The sequence below is a fragment of the Vicugna pacos genome, chromosome 9 (assembly GCF_048564905.1).
Source record: "Vicugna pacos chromosome 9, VicPac4, whole genome shotgun sequence".
NCBI classification, from domain to species: Eukaryota; Metazoa; Chordata; class Mammalia; order Artiodactyla; family Camelidae; genus Vicugna; species Vicugna pacos.
Window position 1 is genome coordinate 17,711,575 of NC_132995.1, and position 24,165 is coordinate 17,735,739.

General features: G+C 40.6%; 1 protein-coding gene across 4 annotated transcripts in view; it reads right to left on the reverse strand.

Annotated features, from left to right (window-relative positions):
• Positions 1-1,127: 1,127 nt before the first annotated feature.
• DPY19L3 (dpy-19 like C-mannosyltransferase 3) overlaps positions 1,128-24,165 on the reverse strand; it is a 75,584-nt gene continuing 52,546 nt past the window's right edge. For all 4 annotated transcript variants that reach the window (XM_072967279.1, XM_072967277.1, XM_072967278.1 and 1 more), the window contains 7 exons: positions 21,745-21,867; positions 21,260-21,371; positions 20,547-20,603; positions 16,540-16,622; positions 9,504-9,636; positions 7,104-7,262; positions 1,128-5,050 (listed from right to left, as the gene is read on the reverse strand). In XM_072967279.1, coding sequence (XP_072823380.1) covers positions 4,889-5,050; positions 7,104-7,262; positions 9,504-9,636; positions 16,540-16,622; positions 20,547-20,603; positions 21,260-21,371; positions 21,745-21,867 — 829 coding nt within the window. In that variant the 3' untranslated portion in view covers positions 1,128-4,888. The remainder of the gene's footprint in view (positions 5,051-7,103; positions 7,263-9,503; positions 9,637-16,539; positions 16,623-20,546; positions 20,604-21,259; positions 21,372-21,744; positions 21,868-24,165) is intronic.

Genomic DNA, 24,165 nt, shown 5'->3' on the forward strand with positions numbered 1-24,165 from the left:
CCTAAAAAGGTAACAATGTCCATATCACACCTAAAATTTATAATTCTTTAATATCATCATTTTTCAAAGGATTCTAATACAGTAGAGTTGGGAGACAAGGACAGAGCCAAGTTCAAGCTGCCATCCTCCCAGAATCCTCTGTGCTGTACGGGCATGGCTTTCAAACTCTTGACTATAAACTCACAGTAAGATATACGCTTTATAGTGCACCCCAGAGCACGAATATCTACGTGTATAAATGAAACAAATATTTCACAAGACAGTACTTATACTTACCATATTGGCTGTCCACTCCCTACCTCCCCTTCTCTCTCCCTGTCCCCTGTTTCCTCTCTAAATGTTTGCAACACACTAAACTGATTTCACATCACACTATGGTCCTGTTATCTTCACTCTGAAGAACAATCTATAGAGAAAACTTCTAAATACAAAATTAACTGAAATGATCTTAGATGAGTTTCAGATACCTCTTCTGAAAGAAGGGGCAGAGAAGCTGCATTTCATCTGCCATGTGCCTGGTGTCATGTCAAGCTATTAACACGTTCAGTTCATTCATATCCTCAGTCTCTCGCTTATCTATATTGTTTGTGATTCTTCATTCACTAGAGACCATTCTAGCAGAGTGCACTTAATAGCTTAAATGTAAATACACTTAATTATATACTTACAAAGAGTCAGTACAGAATATTTGAGATCCCCACTGCCAGTTTCTTCTATTTGGAAGTATATCTGTCTCCCTGACCATTTCTGTTTGGAATTTCAATATCTGCTCTGAACAACCTAACAATTAAGCACATTTGCTATCTGTACACTATCAAGAAGTAGAAACAATTCCAAAGGTCAAAACACAGTATTTACCCCTTTGAGGGTAAATTCTGCTAAGAGCAGCCGTTTCTTTAGAAATCTTAACTATAACCTTGAGGTGCAAGGGAAGCAAATAAGCAGCTATCAAACCAAATACCTTGGTGAGGGGGGGAAACCACCAAATTCCTTCAACATTAGCAAGTACAATTAAGATCCTACCACATCCATCTTTAGTGACTGTACTCTACTCAGCACATATTTAATACACTTCAATAAGCCAGTTCCTCGGTTTTTGACCTTCAAAGAAATGAAAGGCACTCATCTTGTGTAACTTAAAAGAGCTTTATTTAGTACATAATCTTCATACAATTTAGTACAACAAATTATAAAAGCTCTTTGTAAGATTTTACGCATAGGAGGTTAAGTGCAGAAAATCAATTGCCACGTGAAAGTAAACCACTCTCTCATTTAAACGCTTTTTTCCAGGAACAGGCAAGTATGCTCTTCTAGGCCAAAGTTGTCATTTATAAAGCATCTGGGAGCATACTGACCAAGATACATGATTTGAGAACATTTTATCTTCCTATTAATTCCAAGGTTTAAATGAAAATTTTAAAATGGAATATTTCTATGTTAATTCAGGTAGGTTTTGGACAAAGATGAGCTAAAATTGTTACAAGGTTCATGTGGAATCAGAATAAACATTTTTAGTTACCTGTAAAGATGCAGACCAGATGAAATATCTGATAGCACCCAACACACGCACGCACACAAACACATGCACACACACATGCACTCACACACATGCACACGCACGCACTCACACACACGCACACACATGCACACAACACACATGCACACACACATGCACTCACACACATGCACACGCACGCACTCACACACACGCACACACATGCACACAACACACATGCACACACACACGCACATACACATTTGTCTAGCTGATCTCACAAAGGTTAAGAAAATCATCTTAAGTGGACAACAGATGACCTAGATAATACCTAATTATGTTCTTGAAATGAATCCCTATTTTTAAGTCTGTAATAAAGTGACTTCCAACTCTGGTAAAATCTCTATTAGCCACTGTGATTAGTATCAGTAGCTGGTCATTTAAGAAGGTTAAAATAGCGAAATCATAATTTCAGATGTATAATTGTACATTCATTTGCTCATCTTCTGATGTAAAGCCAAGGCCTTTCCTCTGCATAAGGGTCCAATGATTGCAGTTCTGGTCTTGCATAAATCATACCAATAATGTACCAATCTGGGTACATTTTAATACCTTCTGATCAGCCTAGATTTTTTAAAGGTGAAATGAGTACTTAAATAAATAAATCTTGTGAAGCAGTCTGAGCTCAGAAATTTGCTTGAATTTTATGTTCTCCGAATATTTTATAATTTTCCCAACCATACCTAATTTAAAAGCCATTTTTATTAGTGGCAACCTTCATCAAATCTTACCAAAGCAAAGCATCCAAGCTACTTTTTGCAGAAGTGACCCTTTCTTTTCAGACCCAGATTTCCTGGGCTTATGTTGAATCATGTATTTACAACAGGAGGCAGAGATGCACAGAGAAGTGTGGTGTGGGCACAAGGGAGGGAGCGGAGCGTGTGAGCACACAGGGAGCAGCCCCTGAGCAGTGTCGGGTGGGCAGGCAGCTCACAAGAGGATGGAGACTATGCAGGGATCTGGTGAGTCAGGTAAGTAAAGGTTAATTAAGAGCACTTATTGTACTTAGAGGTTCCTCTGAATGCTAATGCTGAAGCAAAAATCAAGTGGTTTTTCTACCCATAAGGTACAGCCTTATTCAAGGCTATCACCAAATATTAGCGCGGCCGTTGAGACCCGTGTGGCAGGGAGCTTACGCCACAGGGCACCTGCTGTGGCTTGGCAGAGAGCCCAGGAGCCAGCCACTCTTCCTCTTCCCTCCCGTGTACTCCAATGAGAAGGTCATAAAAGAGAATACTGCCGAGCACTAAAAATATTTAATGTGATTTGCTAAGAGATTTGGTCATCAGGAAATAAAAATGTACTATACATGGTCACAGTGTTTTGGAAAGAGTGTGTGTATGGATTCTGTCTTGCAAGGTTTTTTTTTGGCACTTTGTATTTTTCACTGAAGACCGAACACTAAATGCTTTGGAAACAAATGGCACCTAAACTATGAAAAAAGATCACCATATGCCATCAGTGTGGTGAGGGTAAGCAGACAAATTTAAGTACACGATTCTTGCATATTCAAACTCTAAATACCCAAATGCTTAGATTAATACATATAGGAATATTTAAAATAAATTGAAATACATCTGCCAAGGTAGGGTTTTAAAAACATAACTAGATAGTCTAACATGTTGTACCTTACATGTGCTTGGTTTCAATTAAGAGTAAGGCACTCACCGAAGGATGGACTGACCCGTGCTGTCAGCTACAACAGGCATGCATCATTACTGGCTTAATTAAAGTTTTAGTACTGATTAAAATGTTTTATTATTGTATTATCCTAAACTGCAGTGGTCTCCAACCTTATTAAGGGATACAAGAAAGATGATATAATTCAGGAGTTTCAGTTGCATAATTTAATAACCCAGCTACTGTCAATTTTTTATTTAAATAAGTTTTGATAAAAGCCAAGTTATCCTTGAGTCCAACATGACAGTATAAAATTTCTTTCTGAATACTGCTTAATAAGTAGTAGCTGAATATAAAATCATTTGAACATGTGACGTAGCCATCTTCATGCCTACAGTAATTTGCTTCAACACAACCGCAAGGAGAAACATTTAAATCATTTTCAACTGGCAAGAACAGAGGTGAAAGTTAATTTCATTAGCATCGTGATTAAATTAAATACAAAGTATGCTTTTATCGGCAACTTTTACATGTCCCCATTATTAGAAATTAATTATAAAAGCAATTATAAAAAAAGTTTTGACCAAGTACAAGGTACACATAATCCTCTTCATTGTTTACAAATAAGCATGACTTAGAGGCACTTGGTTACCTTTGAGTAAGAAAAAGAATAACCTAACCAGGGCCCTCACGGTAAGATTGGAGACCACAAAGCAAACTTGGTATGAAAATGCTCTCTGCCAAAAATATCAGATTAGTGAGTTAGTTAAGATACAACATTTAAAAAATATTAAGACTTTGCAAGGCTCTAGGCTGTAAAAAATACAAAGGCTAAAAACAAAAAGTTTACAAAATTTTGCAAACCCAGTGAATCTGAATGAGTAAGAAATCAAGAAAAATTTTCTTACTTGCAGGACAGTTTAAATAGTATCAATAGGTTTTAAAATAATAATAACACTAAACAGTAACAAATTCTACTCGGCTACATAACATTTCTGCTCCTTTAAGGACTCACCATACAGAACTTGTAACACTTTTCTGTGTCCAGCATTAAAACAGGCATGCACATGCACGTGCACACGCACACATACACACACACACATACACTACCGAAGTGCCACACATTACATTTCAGACAGAACACAACAAAAAACTTTAGATACATACAAAGACCTAACATGATTTTTTAAAAAATATTAAAGCATGACAATTGGAAAACATTATAAAATTTAAAAGGTGAAACGGGCAATGAGCTTTTTAAAAAGCCACCAAGTGATCTTCACGAGTGGAATAATATTAAATAATTTAATTATGCATCCCCTCAATTTGATTCAACAGTAGCTGTCTTAAGTCAGTTAAAAATCAGAAGTATTTTAAATCCTGAACAGACTCTGGGTTTCCAACATGATACGCAGCTGTCCAGGCTACCCATGGAACACTTTGTTCTCTCCAACAACAAAATTCAACATCACCTTTAGAAAGCTGAAGACATTTAGGCTAAAGAACATTAATGAAATGACTAAAAAGACCTGAAGCTTGTATAAGGTACTCTCAAAGATGGTAACGCTAGTGTAAACATTTGTAGACTTAATCATATCACAGCTTTAAGGTACGGGCTACCTAATGACATAGGAAACATTATCTATCTAGTTACAGACTTTCCTTACGGTGGCGTTTCACGTATCAAAAATAGAGATTGAATAGAAAGCTCTGTTACTTGCTTCTGGACAGCTTGTAAACATGGAATGTTTTGTTCTGAAACACTCTAGTGAAGTACGCTGTGTAGGGAGGCAGGTTTCTTTTGATCTCTTCACAGAAGCGAGGGTGGCCTGCAAGCTTCAAATCAGGATCATTCTCTCCTGGGCCATCCATCATCTAAGGCCAAAGCAAAACCAAATACAATTTTGGGGAAAAAATCGTATTTACAAGAGACAACAGAAGTAGGAGTGGGTATTGGGTTTCTTTAGGAGTGACATGTCAGTGAGCTTAAACTGAGCTAGTTCGGTGCCAGCGGCTACCTGGTCCACCCCTCTCCGCCTCAGAGTGTAAACCAAGGCTGACGGGGAGAGTTCACGGTCCAACCACGAGCACCTTTCACGGCAGAGCTAGAACTGGAACTCGGATCTCCTTGTTCTCAGGACATACTACACTGTTCCTCTCACAAAAATGAAATATAGAGAACTACTGTGACCAAAGAACGCTCTCCAACTCACTGGAGGGCCTAGTTAGGAAAAGGTATACACGAGGTGCCATTTAAATGCATGCATTTGGTCTGTACCTCTTTTGAATTCAAGATAGTTATGGACAGGTATTTTCCCTGGACACAAATCTGAATATCATACTGTTTTTTCCCCCTTTCCCCCTCAGCTTTACTGAAGCGTAACTGACAAAACTGTTTCTGTTTAAGGTATACAGTCGATGACTTGATATACATGGTGAAATGATTACCACCATCAAGCTAGTTAATATATTCGTGTGGTCGTTATCAGACGCGTTAAGTTCTGGGGAAGCGGAGTACAGCATGGTGATTATGGTCAATAACTCTGCACTGTGTATCTGAAACTTGGTAAGAGAGGAGATGTTAAATGTCCTGAATCTCAAATTCTATACACTCAAGTTTTGTTTTTCTTTTTCAGATGTAGGCTAGCTTTATCATTTTCCTCCCCTCATTTCAGAAATACCTATTAGCTTTTATACTAATTACAGTACACACCACCTTTAAAGGGTGAAAATCTACTGTTTGTTCTATTTGAAACCTGGCATAGCTGTAAAAACCTCCTCCTCAGAAGGAAGAAAGGGAAACAGCTTCTTTTCCTGGTCTGGAGTGTACGCTTGGCCACAGAAAGACTTTTTTTGGGGGGGGTCTTTTCAGCTTTATTGAGGTATAATTGACACTCCAAGATCATGTATACATAAGGCGCACATCTTAATGACTTAATAAACAGACACACTGTGAAATAATCACCACAATCAAGTCAACAACATAGCCATCATCTCACATAATCACCATCATTTTTGTGTGTGGTGAGAACACGCGAGACCTACCCTCTCAGCAAATTTCAACTATACAACACAGTACTGCTAACTCGGCACGGTCAGCTCTCCACCACTTACTCACCTTGCACAGCTGAAACTTTGTACGTCTTGACCAGCATCTCCCCACTTCCCCTTACCAACAGCCCTTGGCAACCACCACTTTAATCTCTGTAAAGTTCATTTTCCTTTAGTATCTTGGGCTGTGGTATAAACGTGATGATGGTCTCATAAAATTAGTTTGGAAGTGTTCCTTTGTCAGTTTCTTGGAAGAACTTAAGAAGGATTGGTATTAATGCTCTTTAAATGTTTGGTAGAATTCACGCATGAAGCCATTTGGTCCTGGGTTTTTTGTTGTTGGAAGGTTTTTGATTACTAATCCAATCACCTTATTTGTTATTGGAGAAAGCCATCTTTGTGGGAGCATGCCAGTGGACAAAAGGGGACCCCCCACAAAAGGGTGGGGAGGGGAGTGGGATTGTACCACCAAGGCTGGGGGAGAGAGACGGCATGGCAGTGACAGCCTCAGGCACGAGCCAAAATGATGCTTTAGAGCAGCAGTTTCAAAAGGCTGTGGTTCTGTTTTTCATTTCAGCAGCATAACCTTAAAAACTGTATGCAGAGCCTCAGGATACCGACCAGCTGAAGGCGGAGCTGCTCTGTTCGATGTGAGGCTGGGCACCAGAGCTCCCCTCCCATCTCTCCCATCTCCCAGCCCCCCTGGCAAGTCACTAACGTGCCAAAGTAGGGGGGTTCTGCAGAATGCAAGGGAGAGGAACACTTGACCCGTAATGTAATTCCACAAAGTGCAGAGGTATTTACATTCCTGAGGACTCCCACTGCACCCTCTCCTCCCCAGAGCGCCCGCACGTGCACGTGGTGAGGGGGTGCTTACGTGGCCGTTGGCGACGTCCAGCAGGTCGCGCAGCCGGCAGCCCCGGCGGTGCCGGCGCTCGTAGCAGATGCTGTCCTCCAGGATCACGTAGTCCGCGCCGAAGGACCTGAGCAGGGCGTGCACGTCCTCGGGAGACCTCTTTGCATATATCTGATAAACCTTCAGAACGAGATAAAAATGGCATAGGGCAAAACGCCACTCAACACCGGGAAGCGGGTCAAGGAGCAGGTGTTGAAACCTCCCACAGGGGTTGAATCTAATCGTGGCCGCCCAGCCCCGCCACCCCATCCTGGGCGGGCGGCTCGTGCACCTGGAGTCCTGGGAGCCTGTGCGCGCAGTTTCCAAAGAGATGCTGTTGGGGACGGGGAGAGTGAGTCATTCTGAATACATCTGGATTGAGACACCAGATTTGGACTTAGAATGTACTATTTTGAGTTATGAATATATCCATCAGGAGATGCCAATTCTAAGAATGCCTCCCCGAAGTAAATAATGTGGTTAAGTTAAGAGTCTATCTTTTTAAACAGGGGAACTTTAGACTAAAAGGATCCATTAGGGGCGGTGGTACAGTTTGGAGGCACGTATACTTGTAAGGACACCCAGCTTCTGATAATGGCATCTGGGGAAAAGGACCCCCTACAGGGTCCCTGGTCCTGGGTGGGTGGGGGGGCAGCACCTCCTGTTTACTGCTGCTCTGCTGCACCTGCTTGACCAGGAGACCCTACATGTCTCTCTCCCTCGTCCTTCCAGAAGAGCAGCTCGCAGCGCCCAGCGGCAGTTCAACAGGAAGCACACATCCCATTCGCCACAGCTTCCGACACCTCAAGGGAGCAGACACAGACGGGGCGTGTCCTGCGTTCTGGGCCTTGGCGCCGGGAAAGACTGGATGGTGGGTGGGTGGAGGGGGCGGGCACTGAGAGCGCTGCTGCTTCCTTTGTCGCCCGCTGATTTCTAACGATGATGTCTCTGACTTGAGACTGGGCTGAGAGCCTAGGTCTGCGTGTCAGTGCGGAGGGCGGACATGGTAGGCGGGTGATCTGCTTCTGCTCACTGTGAGCACCAGCCTCACACTGAAGGCCTTCCTAGGATTCAAAGGTCCTGAAGGAAGAAGGGCACTAGGACATTCAGGATGTCAGTTTTTAGGGCGTACAACTCAGTACTGGGCAGGGACTAGATCTGGGAGCAGGTGGAGCACAGGACTTCTGTGCCTTTGACAAGTCTCTTCCGTACGTCTCTGGAGTCAAAATAGTGGCCACCTCCAAGCTGAGCTTGGGGTCCGGTCAGCCAGGCACCCTCTCCACTTCCTCTCCCTAACTTGGGGCTATCTGAACACTTGGGCAAATTGAAAAATTCCCATTTTAGCAGGAACCTAAGTTCAGACTACTCTCACAAAAAAAGGGGGTATTTGGTAAAAACTACTTACTTTTAGGCTACTTAAATCGCACTCCCAAAAAAGACTTTTCAACAAATTTTCCAAGATTAAGAAGTGACTGACACAAAACATTAAAAAAATAAAATAAAAAGTTTGAAACCCCTGCTGGTGAGGACTAAGACAGGTACCCTTCCATAGCGCTGACTGAAATGTAAACTGGTATAATCCATATAGATTTAGTAATCCCGCCTCAGTCACACATGCCCACTTCTAAGTACTGCATGTACCGAGATACACTTTGGACCTGTGCAGAGTGATGCGCATACAAGTTTACCGTCTGGAACACTGAGTGTATCATTGCATAGGACAGTGACACAACCTAAATGGTTAAATAAAATTTGGTACATTCACATGACAAAATGTCATGCAGCTTTAAAAATAATAAGGAAGCTGTTGATGTACCAACATGGTATGATCTCCAAAATATATTAAGGGCCAAAAAAGCAAGACTAAGATGTTGGTTCTTTTGTAGAACTGGGGGAAAAGAGTATGAACACATTTGTATGTACATATACACACACACGCACGCACATCTGTATATACAAAAAATTCCTGGTGACATTGTCTGCCTCCAGGGAGGGGAACCAGTCGCTGGAAGACAGGGGTGGGATGGGACTGTTCCCTTTTGCATGTTCTGAACTTCGAACTGCATGGCCGCAAGTGTGGCACACACACGCCCGTGTGCTCATTAGAAACGGCCACAGGAAATGTGACCAGCATGTCTTGACTCCTTTTCCCTCTCTCTCCAGTTCAAAAGCTCCGGGGGTCTCTGTCCTCAAGCTTCCTTTTCTATACATCTCAAGGTCCCTTCCTCCTCAGTTATTCTTCTGCCTGAGAGGAACACAGGGCCTAAACAGCACACCTGTACCGGGTGGGGGGTGGGCCAGGGTCTGGACTCGGGAGGCGCAGGCCCTGCACACTTCAGCCCCCCGCCCCTCAGCCCGCGAGCAGCCCGCAGAGGTCCTCACCGCCTTGGTTCGCTCTCTCAGGCTGTTGTCCTCGTAGTGCGGGTGGTTGGTTAAGGTCCTTCCCGTGCACAGCTTGACGCCAGCGAGCAACTGCATGCTTCCAGCAAACACAGCCTTTCTCGGAGTGTTAGAGCTAAAAGATTTTAGAGTCTGAATTAACCCCACCGCTAAGACTTCCATGCAGACAACATCACACTCTCAGGACCACCCCCAGCTATGTTAGGAAGGGCTAACGGGAAATGAATCAGGAAAAACACAGGAAGGAGGCTGCTCGAGTTTCTGATTTGCACTCAAACTATTTTACAAAATTTTTCGTACCTGTTTTCGACAAATATTGGGAAACTTCTAATTTACTCTTTTGATGGCTTTATTCTTACAGTGGACTGTCTCAGGGTGTGAGTATCTCCTGAGTCTTCTAGGCCAAAACCCACAACCCTCTCCTGATTCTATCGAAAGAGGCCTTAGAAGACTACTACTAGTATTAAACTTAACTGGAGGGCTGCCTAGAGGAAAACAAACTATAGAGCCAGAAACTGCAGCTGGTCATGAGTCAGTTCCGAGGGTTTTTGGTTAAAACAAAAAAAATAAAATCACAGGTATTACTATAAATTACTTTTCAGAAAAAAATTTAGTAAAAACAAAAGAACACGGAAAGAAGATTCTGAAATAGCAAAATTACTCAGTGTGGAGATGTACAACATTTCTGACGTGGGGGCACCAGTGTTCCATATTCCTTTCCTTTCGTCCTGATTACAAACGACTACATGCATCTTAAGGAATACAGGGCATTCTGATATTAAATTATCATCTCACTTTCCAGTTATCAGCAAGCTGTGATGTTCTGCCTCCCCGTGGGGTGTGAGGGACAATGATGGAGAAAAGCATTTTTCTTTTTTTCTACTGGAAAAAAAATAATCTTAGTCGCTAATTTAATTCTCTTCTTCTTCTTTTATTTTTTTTTAAGTAACCTGGGAACCACCTGCAAATCAATGGTGTCATTTTATTGTGAAGAATATAACAGCCCTTCCATGGATTCTGCTCACTGCAGAATTTCCCAAAGAGCCCCACTAGGAACACTGCAAAGCACACTGACCCTTCTTGTGTTCAGGACGAGGAGTCTACGGCTGCTAGGCTGAGCTGAAATGATGGAGACAGTTTTGAGAAGGAGTCTAACTGAAATAATTAACATATCCTGCAGAAAAAGCCAGAGCAGGCCCTTCTCCTCAACCTTTCTGGAGATCAGGGCATGGGACTTGCTCTAGTGCTCAAGTTTCTAAGAGAAGCCCCCTCATATTCATATATCCCCTGAGGATGCGCTACTTACTCCAATTTAACGCCAAGACTGCAGCACGAATGCCATCCAGCAAAGGCCTTAGGATGTCTACAAGCGAGGCATCCTACAGTTCAAGTTGAAACATTTACAAATAATTTACTTTTGAAAAATGCAAGATTTTCTAACGACGACACTGTCATTCACTTGAATTCCAATGAGCTTTTTTAAGTGATTAAAAAAAAGTGGATAGCGTGACCATGCTCACACAGGGAATGACACGTAATCTGCACCCTCCCTTAGTCCCGCCGGAGCCCAGAATGTGGATTTCCACAGAAGAAAGTTTAAAGTGAGCCTGGCTGTGCTTCATAGGATAGCATCCTTCTGACAACCAGACCCAGGAACACAAGCACAAACAGATGTCTGCTCCATCCCCCTGAACCAGCAATTTACAGGGAGCTCTTGACATCTGTCCCACATGGTCAGGGAAATAGGAGGGTGTAAGTGAAAAGAGGTGAAGGTGCACAGAATTCCTCCATGAAAGATTTTTACAAAAATTCCGCTGAAGTCAATGAATACTTACTAAACCCCCGAGTCTGTGCCACACAGACCGTGCTGGCCTCATCTATACTGTGCCATCAGTGCTAAAGAGATTATAGATGGGCAAATGAAAGAAAATGTCATCATTTCCCCAAACCAGTCTTCTTTCCTTTTGTATATCCTTTACTGGCACAAACCATTCCACGGCAGTAGATTATACAGTAACATCACAAATTAATGCCAAAAAGTAGCTGTCTTTGAGTCCTCTGAACGAAAGTCTGGTCTCCACGGAGGGCAAAGCCTGAGGCAGAGGCGAGAGCTAACGGGGAGAGAACTGGCCTGGCCTGTGCACTCGGTCTTACTGCTCAAGAGGGCCACACTGGCCCTTCTCCTCAAGCGACAAGTCCCGCAGCTGAGTGGATAGTATCCATTCAGATCGTCAGACTGTCTTAGCACCATCATGTTGAATATATAACAGGACTCAGCATCAGGGAGATGCACAGGGCTGTTTCTAATTGTGGCAGAGGTAGATGACTGACCTGTTACCTATTCATGGCAGACTACCAAGGTTTCATCCCCTTTGTTAGATTATAATCATAATACTTTGATGAATTTTATAGGTCACAACGTTTTTAAAATCTCAAAATCCTAAACTGCTTGCTGGAGAGTAATAAGGTTATTCTTTATTTAGCCAAAAGTTATCGCTGAGGGCCTACTGTGTGCTGGGCTGGCAAACATGATAGAAGTCCTGTCTTCAAGAAGCTGACTAGCTAACAGGGCCAGACTCAACTCCCCTTACAGGCAAACACTTCAAAACCAGCCAGTCGTCAGCCCACCACACACTGGTGCTTTCCGTGGGCCTTCAGCTCTGCTGGAGATGAGACACATCAGACCTGGCACAATCACGGGAAGTCCCCTCTCCCCCGTAAGTTCTCAGAGCACTTGTGTGCCACCCCAGCGGGTCTGGTCCTCAAGGCAGTGGCAGCCATCACCAGGCGGGCAAGTCATGTCATGTCACACGGCTGCTCAGAGAAGTCGAGGAAAAAATGGGATAAAGCTCATTCAGTTGTGACAAGTTTTAACGTCTGGTCTCATTCGTAAAGAGAAAGTGTAAGAGAAATGTACCATCTCAACTGCTGGTGCCACAGTCCTCTGCATTCTTACCAGAGCCTTTCACTAAGGTCCTTGGTTTTATTTTAAAGTATCAAAATACAAGTACCCTAATGCCTAAAACATGGCTTAGATATAATATTTCTTTGGAAACGACTGACTTCTAACCGTAGTAGAGACGATGTTTATTCACACTTGATTCTGTCTGACTTGCATTTTTATCTGCTAGCCCTGTGATAAACCTGGGATATTTCACTGCTTCCTTAAATATTTAAGTTTACCCGTAAAGCAAATACAAAAGTGAAAGAAAGTGAAACAAGATGAAAAAAATTTAGACATTTTCTAAATTTTAAAACCCTAGATTTGTGGTCATTTATATTTTCGGTGGCAAACTCAGCAGGCAAAGGGGGAAAGGATTCTTCGTCCTTAGAGCACGCGGTGTGACAGAGTAATGCTGGGTACTCCTTCACAGATACTTCTGCCAACAGTCTGTGGTCTGTGTCTGAGGCAGCTCATGTGCTTTTAACCACTGAATGACACGTCTCTATTATAGAAAAACAAAGCAATTTTTACCAGTGTTTGAACAAATGATGTATAAAATGAAAGAATAATTTGTTTTTATAGCTCTCTGCCAAGCTCCATAGCAGGCCGCCCAACCTGCAAACAATTTATTCTGTAGGAAATGTCACTAAATAATGACAAGGACTCACAGGTCAAACGGATTTACATTATATAATTTAAATGTCATTCCAGGAAGACCTGATGGCATTTTGAACGAATAATCTCATTTATTTTTGAAGCTCTAAGCTTCAACAAGTTAATTACTATTGAACTAATGGGTAAACTGAGCATTATAATAAAACGTGGGAACATTTGCTTTATCTACACTTCAAAAATGTATAGAATTATGCAAATGCTACAAAATGATTCATTAAATATAAAAGAGGCTTACAGGCATTTAAGATCTGAACTTAACCTACGTCACATTTAAAATAGACATTAATTCCTTCTGCTTTGATTAGATGTGAAGGAAGTTTGGTCCATTTTCTTAGTCTCATTGAGAAAATACTGCACATGTAGGCTTCATCATTGGAAGGAAACTCTCTAGTGAAAAATCTCCTAAGCCAAGTGGTTAAAATGTCACAACTCAAAAGACTCAAATCTATGATCTATCTTAATTGCACAATGTCAAAGAAATTTTTCAGGAACTAAAAATGAAACAGTGTAAGGACACAAAGGGAAAAGGTATGAATTACCAACCGCTGCGACACTTGGCCTTGCTGAAGGAAAGGTCCTTTCTAATCCCACATAAAACCTTTTAAGAGTCCCACCTGGGTTTTGCTGAAAGAGATACCAGAAAATAAACCAAACAAACAAAAACAAACATAAAAGGCTTTTAGTCTTTGTATTCAGGAAACATCGTCAGCAAAAGGGGGTTAATATGAACACAGGCATTTAACCTGCTGGAAAACGGGGCACGCAGCACCTCGGGAAGATGTGCAAGCAAGGCTGGCAACCGGGTGAGCACACAGGCCAGGGCTGTGGAAGGCAGGGGGACAGATGACGCCCCGGTTCTCACGGGGAGGACTCTGGGGGCCTGACTGCAACAAATGTCCTTGCTGATTAAAGAGGAATTCAGTCCTGAAGCATCCACCCCCAGCATCAAGTACACGGAGCAGAGACTGGGAGATGGCCGGTAGCTTCTTCTCAACGCTTTCTGTACGAGTTGCCCTGTGCCACAACGGAGGGTCATGTGTGTCCCCTAGAGTTTCTACAGGTCACTGTTTCTGGTCCTGACTCATCCCGGGGGGCGAACAACCACCCAGTAATGGAAGCTACACCCCCGCCCCCATAGATGCTATCAAGACCGCCCTGACAAAGGACAGAAGTGAGTGTATCACAGCGGCTGTCTGAGAACAGAAGCAGACGGAAGGGAGAGGGGTCCCTCACTCACGGTGCTCCATGGGGACCAGAGGTCTGGCTGCTGCCTTCAGACAATTTTAAATAGACTTTCAGATACACTCTGTGTATCCTTAGGCCACAGCCTTTTCTCCAGCACAGCTCAGACCTACTAACATCACCAACACTGCGTGACTAACCCAAGTAGTGAAGTGGAAGCAAAAGGTCATGTTTTATGTCTTAAAAACAGAATGAATCAGGGCAGGTTAAAAGAACAATAAGCACACTCTCTTGTGTTTGGAATTGAAGCCTACAGACCAGAGCTGATTTAAATGCTGATTTGAACAAACGCATTTTGTGTCTAAATAGACCCAATTTTGGCATACATTCATCATCACGTAAGCTTATTTCACAAACATGCCTAGCAGCTATTTTTGCAGAAACAATAATTTACGATTTGAAGACTTGGAAGGGAAAACAGGCAAGATTAGATCACTGTGGAACCAACTTTTTGGAAAATGCAAATCCTTCAGTTGCTGAGAATTTTAAAAAAAGTGAATAGAGTCGGTCTATGTAACAGGCAGAAGAACTGTTAGAAAAAAGAAGGTAAGAACAAAGACCACTTCCCCAAATGAGAGAAATAACAGACTAACAGCGTCTTCTTCACACCCGGAATAATCCCTGATCCATCATTTTTCAGAACCAGAAACGTTCTTTTAAATAATTTTCTGTGAGTAAAGCATGAAAATAAAGGCATTACAGCAAGTCTATCCAGTCTGACACAGCCCAAGACGGCATGGGGCTTGGCTAGAATAAATTTTTAATGACTATACAATTAATTCCTGAAAGACTGGGAGTGGAGGTGGGCTGTCTGTAATGCCCATCCAAGCAGATATGAAAAGTCCACCACCTTCGGGATTCTGCCAGAGGGGTGCCCTACACCATTCATATCAAAGGTGCAGTTTGAAAAACAGAAAACACCAGCGTCACCTTCAGATGCACATGTCGTAAATTTCCAGCTGACTATAGCTAAGACAAAAGTGATTAGCTTTTCTTTATATGAATACCCCTCTTTTCCTTTACACAGTAAATACTCTGTAATTGTCTGCCATGATTTGAAGTTAAACAAATAAACAAAGGCAAAGCACTGCTTTGTACTCTTGGCACTGGAAATACATGAAAAATTATACTCGTTGCATCTAGTCAAACCTGGTCCAACACTGGAACCAAAGCCATACATATATTTTAGATATAAATCTCTATAAAATCCATGTATTGTACTCAGGAGACGTAAGCTATCAAACATTTACCATCTCTCAACACACATGCCCTGCTCCCCTGTACTGGGTAGTGAGCATCACTCACGAGCAGGTGCCAATATGGCCACTAAAATTCTAAGTGATGGAGACAATACAGCCGATGCTTTCGGAATATGTCACAGAAGATTTGCAACATCTATTTAAGTGTGAATAATTACAATTACACTGTTGCCTTTTGGTTATAAAATAGGGAAATACAGCGTTACAGGGCACGGGAATGCTGATCTGGGTAGAAAAGTTAATTTTTGCTGGTGGGAGGCAGGATTCATTAACAGAGCTTTGAAAAAGAGGAATCTCATTCTGATCCTGAATGCTGAGGCAAAGCCACGGTGCAGTCAAAAATAAAAACCAATGTAATGCGAAGGCATGATGATGTTCAAGAAAGGAAAAGCTCTAGTTTCGTGTTTTGTATTTTCTCTAGGCCTAAGCTTGGGCAGTATGATTAGTTAAAATGAAATCTGCACTGAGCTAATTAACTGTAGTTTAAAGTATAATTTTAAAACGATTAACAAGGAAAGAATACTTTATAGGTCGGTATTAACAGAAAATTTGAATGGTGTTAAAATGAAAGAAATGATAAAGATAAAATTGGCAGAGAACATAAAACTTTATTTCCATTTGCTCTCACTGGTTTGAGATGCACCCTCCAATTCTGTTTCCCTCTCCATACTGCTATTTATTTTCCTTTCTTCATGGGATTGTGGTTTGAGAGAATATTTCTTGAATGCAAAGAAATTATCTTCAAATACAGAATTTTAAAGAAAAACTTGAGAATGAATGTATCTTCACAATTACATTCAGGAAAAAAACCCCCAAAAAACAAGAAGCCAAATGAGGTCCACAGTGATTCTTAAAAGGCACTTTAAATTTTAAAGGTAAAAAAAAAAAATCCTCTTACTTAATCCAGTTCATCAGCTCCACTGTATCTGGGTCATAGAATTCTCTCAACTCGGAGAGTTCCTCCATCATTCCTGGCCAGAACTGAAATTAAAAACAACACAAAACAAAACCAAAATCCACCCCCACACCCTCAACTATCGCTAAGATTAAAGTGCAAAAGCAGAGACTGCATAGAACTTGGGAACTAAAGAAACATGGCAACTAGAATATTCGAGCTACTTCACCTCTGGGGTCAACCCTTCCACATGAAGTCTGAAAAAGTGCCCCAAATTATTTTGAGCAGGAGCTAATTAGGACCAGAGGTGTTGTCAACCTTTTTAAATGAGCTTTTATTTTACACTAATAAAAATGCTGTTGTGTGGGTGTTAACACCTAGTGAAACATTAGTTTGGATATGACAGGAAGAGCAACCACGAGAAAGCCCACAGGACATGAGAGCAAGGAGACTAACTTCACGGAATCTATCTTCACGTGGAGGACGTACCCTGCAGAAGACAGCGCCGTTTCAGAGCTGCAGAAATGCTCTGGACTACGGGATCTCATTTTGTCCTCACAGTTACCCAGGGACAAGGGGACATGGAAGGCACCATCACTGTGGCTGTTTATTTTTCATTTCACTCGTGTGGAGATCTCGGCTCAGAGAGAGAACCTGACTTGATCAGGCCAAAGTGGCAGGGCCACAGCTTAAAACCTGACTCTAAATCCAGCCCCCATCTCATCGTGTGACCCTGACTATATTGTTCGTACTAGGAATCTGGGCAGATGGTTTGATAAATACTAATACAATTACAGGTGCAATGAGAGAGAAGAATATTTGAAAGTTAAGACTCTCCAGCAAAATCTAGCACATCTGAATATGATATTTATTGCCACTGGTGCCTCCTACAAAGCCTGAGTCACTTAAGTTATGCAGGTATAATGTAACAGTTATGCTCCGAGCCCACCACTTTTCTAATATAACTTGTCTGCTTAATCCAACAATTAATTAAATGTTAATTGTTTTATCAAATGGCAGTTGGCTAAGAAGACTTATCATCTCAATACACCCTAAGGTGAACTACAGAACTCATTTCCTACGTTGGAATAGAAGCCCACACTGACAACGCAGCTCTGCTTCATTAACGTTGAAAACAGAATCATTTTCTTTAAGAACCACTAACTAGAACCCAAGTGGCACCTGACTGGTCTGTGGCTGTGTTTTTTAGCCCCATCGCTCTCTTATCTCGTCACCTCATCTTTGGCCAGTCTCACTTCTCATTCACGTCTTGCTTCCTGGGTGGGTAAATCAGGAAGATTGCTGGTGATGGAAAATCGGGCGTCAGCACTACGAGTGCTACGTTTCAGAAGAGGTGTAATAAAAATGACTGATCAAATGAAACCTCTGTAAGAGTTCAAATATCCATTATTGTATTAATTTTGGTAATAGAATTCCATTTTTTAAATGAAAGGTTTTAGTTATTTTGGTGTAAAACGTATTTTGAAATCCGTGAATCCAATGGACATTATTTTCTAGTTTGAAAGCTGCTGTTGTTATTTCTGCAAATGTTAAAATCCAGTCACACAATCATATGGTAAACTCCTTAAACAATGTGAAAACAAATGCTGAAGTTTTACTAAATGCTGTTCCTAAATGATCAGCAGTAGTTTATATGAGATTTAAGGTCTACAAATAAGTTAATCGACATGAGGGCAATAATTTTATTAAACCCTTGATTTTAGACTGGAGACTAGCATATACTTTTCCCTTTTAAACAGAACTATCCTAAAGAGACATACAGCAAAATGGGTATTGTGAACACTAAAATTTGAAATCCTCATTACAAATGCTATGTAAAACTTAAATCAGTCTTTGAAGTGTGCATTCAAATTACAGATACATCTGTTGAATAGCTGAAAAACATATTCAGTTTCAGGGTAACCCCTAAAATACGTAGGATCTTTATTTTCTTTGTGATGTACTTTACAAGTTTTGAGAAGCTGAAATATCTAAACTATTTTATTAAGTGAAAGCTGGATACATTAGAATTTCTCCTAAAGTCCAATTCTGAGAGAGGCGAGGCCACCTGTCTTCAGAAGGATTCTTCAGAATTATCACTAACTCATACTTCGGGAACATCTACCAAGATTTCCTGAGGAAATGACAGCTTCTTCAGTGCTACGAATGGTCCTTCTATAGCACCGGTTCTCAAGGCGGGTGGGGGAAAGGATTCTGCCCCACCCGCAAGGGGACATTTTACAATGTCTAGAAGTATTTTTGATTGTCACACCTGGACGTTGGTGCTACTGGCACCTCGTGGGTAGAAGTTAAGGATGCCGTTAAGCACTCTACAATGCACAGACAGCCCGTGACAAAAAACTATCTGGCCAAAATGTCAGTAGTGCCGCTGCTGACAAGCCCTGTTCTGCGCACAGGTGTCTCCAGTTTGGTGGAGCATTAGCACCACCTGGAGGGCTGGTGAGAGCACAGATCACCGCGCCCCACTCCCAGAGCTGATTCACTAGGTCCGGAGGGGGACCAAACGTCTGCATTTCTAACAAGTTCCCAGCTGATGCTGATGCTGCTTGTTTATTCCTTCTATGATGTGCTTCCTCAGTTTTATCAAGAACAAGAGACTTAAGTCCTCAAGTAGCTTTAAAAAGTAATCAACAAAACTTCAAATAAATAATAAATAGCTGAGGCATAAAGAACTCAGCCACGGACTCAACACAGAGTCCGTGGGAAAAGACCGCTCTGGTGTGTGTGCGTCTTCAGTGGTCAGACGGGAACGGTGATGAGCTGCGTCTTTCCTGTGAGGAGGCTGTTTTATGCCTCAGAATCAATGAGTAAATATAAAGCTACCCATTCATCATTAACATAAACTCTGCTTAATCCTTAGTTGTTGCTTTCCGGACATTTTTAAGAAGTTTCACTTATTTACATTAGAGGAATAAAATTTGCAGAGGCGCAGTGGCAGAAACGACCTGCTTCTGTGTTTTCCAGTACCTGGGAGTTAGCACCGCGGTCTGCCCGCAACAACAAACGTTCAGATGGGAAGGAACATGACCGAACATAAGTTTTTGAAATATTTACAACAGAATTGTCCAACACAGTGATTATCAAACATTTCTTTTAGCCTAAAACCTTCGCTTCAAATAAAGTCTTACAGGACAACGTAAGCAAATAAAAGCAAAAGCTGAGCTGCCGCAGCTGACCCTCTCTGTGTGTGAGTCCCCCACCCCTTCAGCCGCCCTTCCCAATCGGGCTGTCCACAGCAGAGTTTGAAATCTGCTGTTCTAACGTAAAACATTAGATTTTTTTTGAAGGAAAAAAAAATCTAAACTTAAAATATATGTCAACTTTTTTTTTACAGAGAGAGGGTGAGAGCTCAGTTGGATAAAACAATCCCAGCTACCTGCCCAGGTGACAATTCAAACCTCTAAATCTCAAAGATGTGATAAAAGACTCACTGTCTCGTATGAAGGGTTCTCAGAATTGATGCACAGTTATCGCTGCTTCAGAAATTAGTCAACTGAGAATATGAAGAATTTCATTATTTTCGATTGAAACTGAAGGACAGATAAGGCTAATCTTAGACTGTATTTATTTATGTGTGCCCAGCCCTCTTACAAAGATGATTTTAAGCATCTAATAAAATATGTAGGTTAAATATGCATTTTAAGAGCTTGCTCTATAAAAAATAGGTAACAGGAAACTAAATTTTCTTCTTCACTCACTTCAAAATATGTTTGAAAACATCTTTGTTTTCAGAATTTACATCAGCTCAATAGTAAGTCAAAACCAAAATTAATGAGAATGAGTAAACTGTAGTAGTTTTTGCTATGTTCTTCCTTGTTAAATAATATTTTGGGAAACATCACTGTTCTTATCAGTGCCATGTGCCATAAGGAGACATTTATAACCTCTGCAAACCACTCTATCCTGCCAGTGATACACAGAGCACACTGGGTCAAAGCAATTATTCTGCTAAACAGATAAAAGACAAAAATGAGGAAAATCAGTCTTACCTTACAGCACAGATACAGCAGTATTAATATTGGTATTGAGTATCGCATTATACATATCTATATAAGAAAGACATTAGATTATAAGAATTAGGAATACTTTTGCTATACATTTTTGCTTTGTAAACACGAGACTTTTTTTTTTTTTTAAACAACATAAGTGTAATTTAATGGAGCACAAGTTTCGGACGTGCAAAACAACTGAGTCAGTATAAGGGTCACAATTGTTCATAAGACAGTAGCTTCTACCAGTTGCCACCTAGTGAAATTACAGGGCAGAACAACCCAGAATCGCACCTGTGGGCTATTAATCATCACCATAAACATTAATAATAACATTTGTATTATATATTATTATAATAAATGATAACAATAATAGCAATAACTCTGGATAATGGGATTACTGGTGATTTTTAATTTTTCTTTTTGTGCTTTTCAGTATTTCCAAATTCTGTATAATGAACATACCTACTAACTTATGGTCTGGGAAAAATGATTTAGAAAATAAAGCTAAAATTAAAAATAAAATTATTTAAAGATAATTCCTCTTAAAACTATAATATATCAATTACCTATTTTTAGCTCTAAGTTTTAGTATCCATTTTATCAGACTGATGTATGGGCAACTACTGAAAAAAAGAAGAAAAAAACACCAGAATCGATATGAAGGAAATACTAAGTCATAAAAATGAAATGGAAAAAGGGACAGCACTGACCCTCTTTGGGTTATAAAGATGGATCAGCTTCAGAAGTAACTCCCATATTTCAGGGCTGCATAAGCCAAATGATGCAAACACACACATGTGTGATGTCCAGAGGTACTTCATTCTGTAAAAACAGAAACAGGCAAAGGTGAACAGTGCTAGCCGTGCGGGGACCTGGAGGCTGAGACAGCTGTAAAGGCAGCTGTATTATTTGGGATAGTAAAGTCTTACTAAAACTACGCAGAAAACATCTGCCAAGGGGTTAGTTACTCGCCTTTTGAGAACTACCATGTGAGTTAAAAATAGAGGAACATTGGTAACTAGGAAAAAATTGGTTATAAATAGTATTTTGTACTGGGAGGAATAAATAAGGACATGTTTGTGGGAACCATAATCATTAATGAAGATCACTGTCACTTTCCAAATGATATTGCAAAATTATGTCAGGTGAAGAGTGGTCAAATAAAAACATAAACAGACAGATAAGAAAAAAATACCTCATTGTACTCAGTGCCAAGAATCCAAACAGAATGGTGTGTATTAAGTTGTAGGCAGTTTCTGGTTTCAGGCCGATCGTGTACTTTCCCACTTTACCCATGGATTGCTGATTTGTAGAATCACTGGATAAAACAGCACATACACAAAATCAGAGCTAGATACCTAATTTTAATTTAGTTAAATCTTTTTTAAAGAAGAAAATGCAAGAAATTTATGCCTTCATATATTTAGAAATGTATTATTTCCCTAAAATGAAGTGAATCAGCTCTGATCAATTTTGAATTTGTTTATGAGGCTAAAAGTATCAATATATAAATACACTAATAATTAGAGTAACTAAAATTGAACAGATTTCATTTTAAGGAAAACCTTAAAGCCCTACAATCCTTTAAATTATAAGAGATAGCAAAAAATATATATCCTTTTGGAATCAATGAAACTGCAAGATCTTCAGAGAGGTTTTAGGAGTTACTAGTACTTTTCAAGTTTTTACAAATAAGGAAAAGTAAAAATGTATCCGTAAACTTGGAATTCAACTCCTTTATGAACCAGTGATCACATTTTTACCCTACCAGTATGTCATTATGTTCTAACATGCTTCTTTATCAAATATGGCTACATTAAAATGACTGCACCCATAAAATTAACAATAATTCTTTAACATCGTCTAACACCCAGTTCGTCTTTTTGTTTGTTTTTTGCAGTTGCTTTTTTCAGGTGGTTTCTTTGAATCAAGATCCAAAGCTTTCATACTGCATTTCATAATGTCTGTTTATTTTTCAGTCAATAACAGTACTCCCCCTCCCACTTTTAAGGCCATTTACTTCTTGAAGAAAATGCATCATTTGTCCTGTAACAATTCCCACTTTCTGGATTTGGCTGATCATCTCCTCGCGGTGGCATTTAATACATTTCACTATTCCCAGGTTTCTTATAGACTTGTGATTGGATCTAGAGGTTAACTATTAGCGTCCTGTTCATTTATTTTGGCAAGTATCCTTCGTGAGGATGTGATATACTCTATATTGCACCACAAAGGAAGCACATACTGTCTGGTTGTCTCCACCTGAGTGATGTTGGGATGGATGAGTGGGTTCAGATTTGCACAATTTGTTGTCAAGGGAAAGAGGAAACAACAGTAAGGGCTGCCAGCTTAGGATAAAAATACTACTTTTATAAAGGCCCCACTTAACCTTCATACAAGTTCAGTAGACCTGGGTATGTATGATGCGTCTATGTAACTAGAGAACTATTATAGCCTGGAAATCCTCTTTCCACCACCCCAGATACATTAGAAAATTAAAATGATACTCTATGATAATTTTCACCACTAGTGATCGTGTTTACTTAAACATTATATATTACAACCCGAACTGGCCTCTACTGGGAGTAAAAGATTACTCCCCACAAGGACACATGCTCTCCTCCTGCTGATACCTGGGGGAACTCTACAGTACCTCCTCTGGTCCCCCAGCTGAGCTGGAAAACTCTGCTAATCTCATGAGTATAGAACAGTGTGCCCCTTTCAGCTGTAGCCTACACACCAACGCAGGTGTGCTGTATAAACTTAATAATGTACCATCCTTCCTAGTACTACAAGGTAGAAATACTTCAAATACTCAGCACTGATAAAATATCCTTCAAATTACTTCGAAGTTAAGATATTATAATTCTTAAGTTACTGTAATTAATGTAGTGCTTTTCCTCTAATAAAATCCGAATGTCCCTACCTGGTAGATGAGAACGCTCTAAAATCTTTATCTATAATCATATACCAAACCAACTTCCAGAGACGGCTCATAGATTCACACCGAGCACGGCAGACAGTCTCACAATACTGCAGGCCAGCTGAACGTCTGGCTCTGCGTGCAGTCTAGAGTCCTGTCGACACTTCACGTGTCTGGAATATTAAATTACATTGTCTAGAATAATTTCCATCTATTTTCACAGGGCTAAATTTTATCTTGGGCTAGGTATAAAAAGAACACTTCTGAAAGATACTAAAATAGTTTATAGTCAGTGAAATATTTTCATGGTTCAGTGTTGCTTCATTCTTAATAATCATAAAACACCTCAACTGATCTGGGCTCACGGTAATGACTTCCCCAGCACAGCTCTCTGGTGGCTGTGAATCACAGCTCACCAGCACCTTAATTGGCAAGGTAACTACACAGAAAAAGGGTTTCCTTCTGAGCTTCATTAAGTTTTCACAAATGACAGTAGCTTCAACTTCTTACACTTAATTTTCTTTCAATTTAACACGGATAGTAAATGCAAAAATCTCCATCAACTTGATAGGTAGGTGTTCTACAAGTTTTTAAAAAGTCTTCATTCTCCCTGACTTTTCCTTTTAAGCAGATCAGTAGACATGCTAAGTTTTAAAAAACTGTCAACTAATACTTAAGACCTTTAGTGGATAC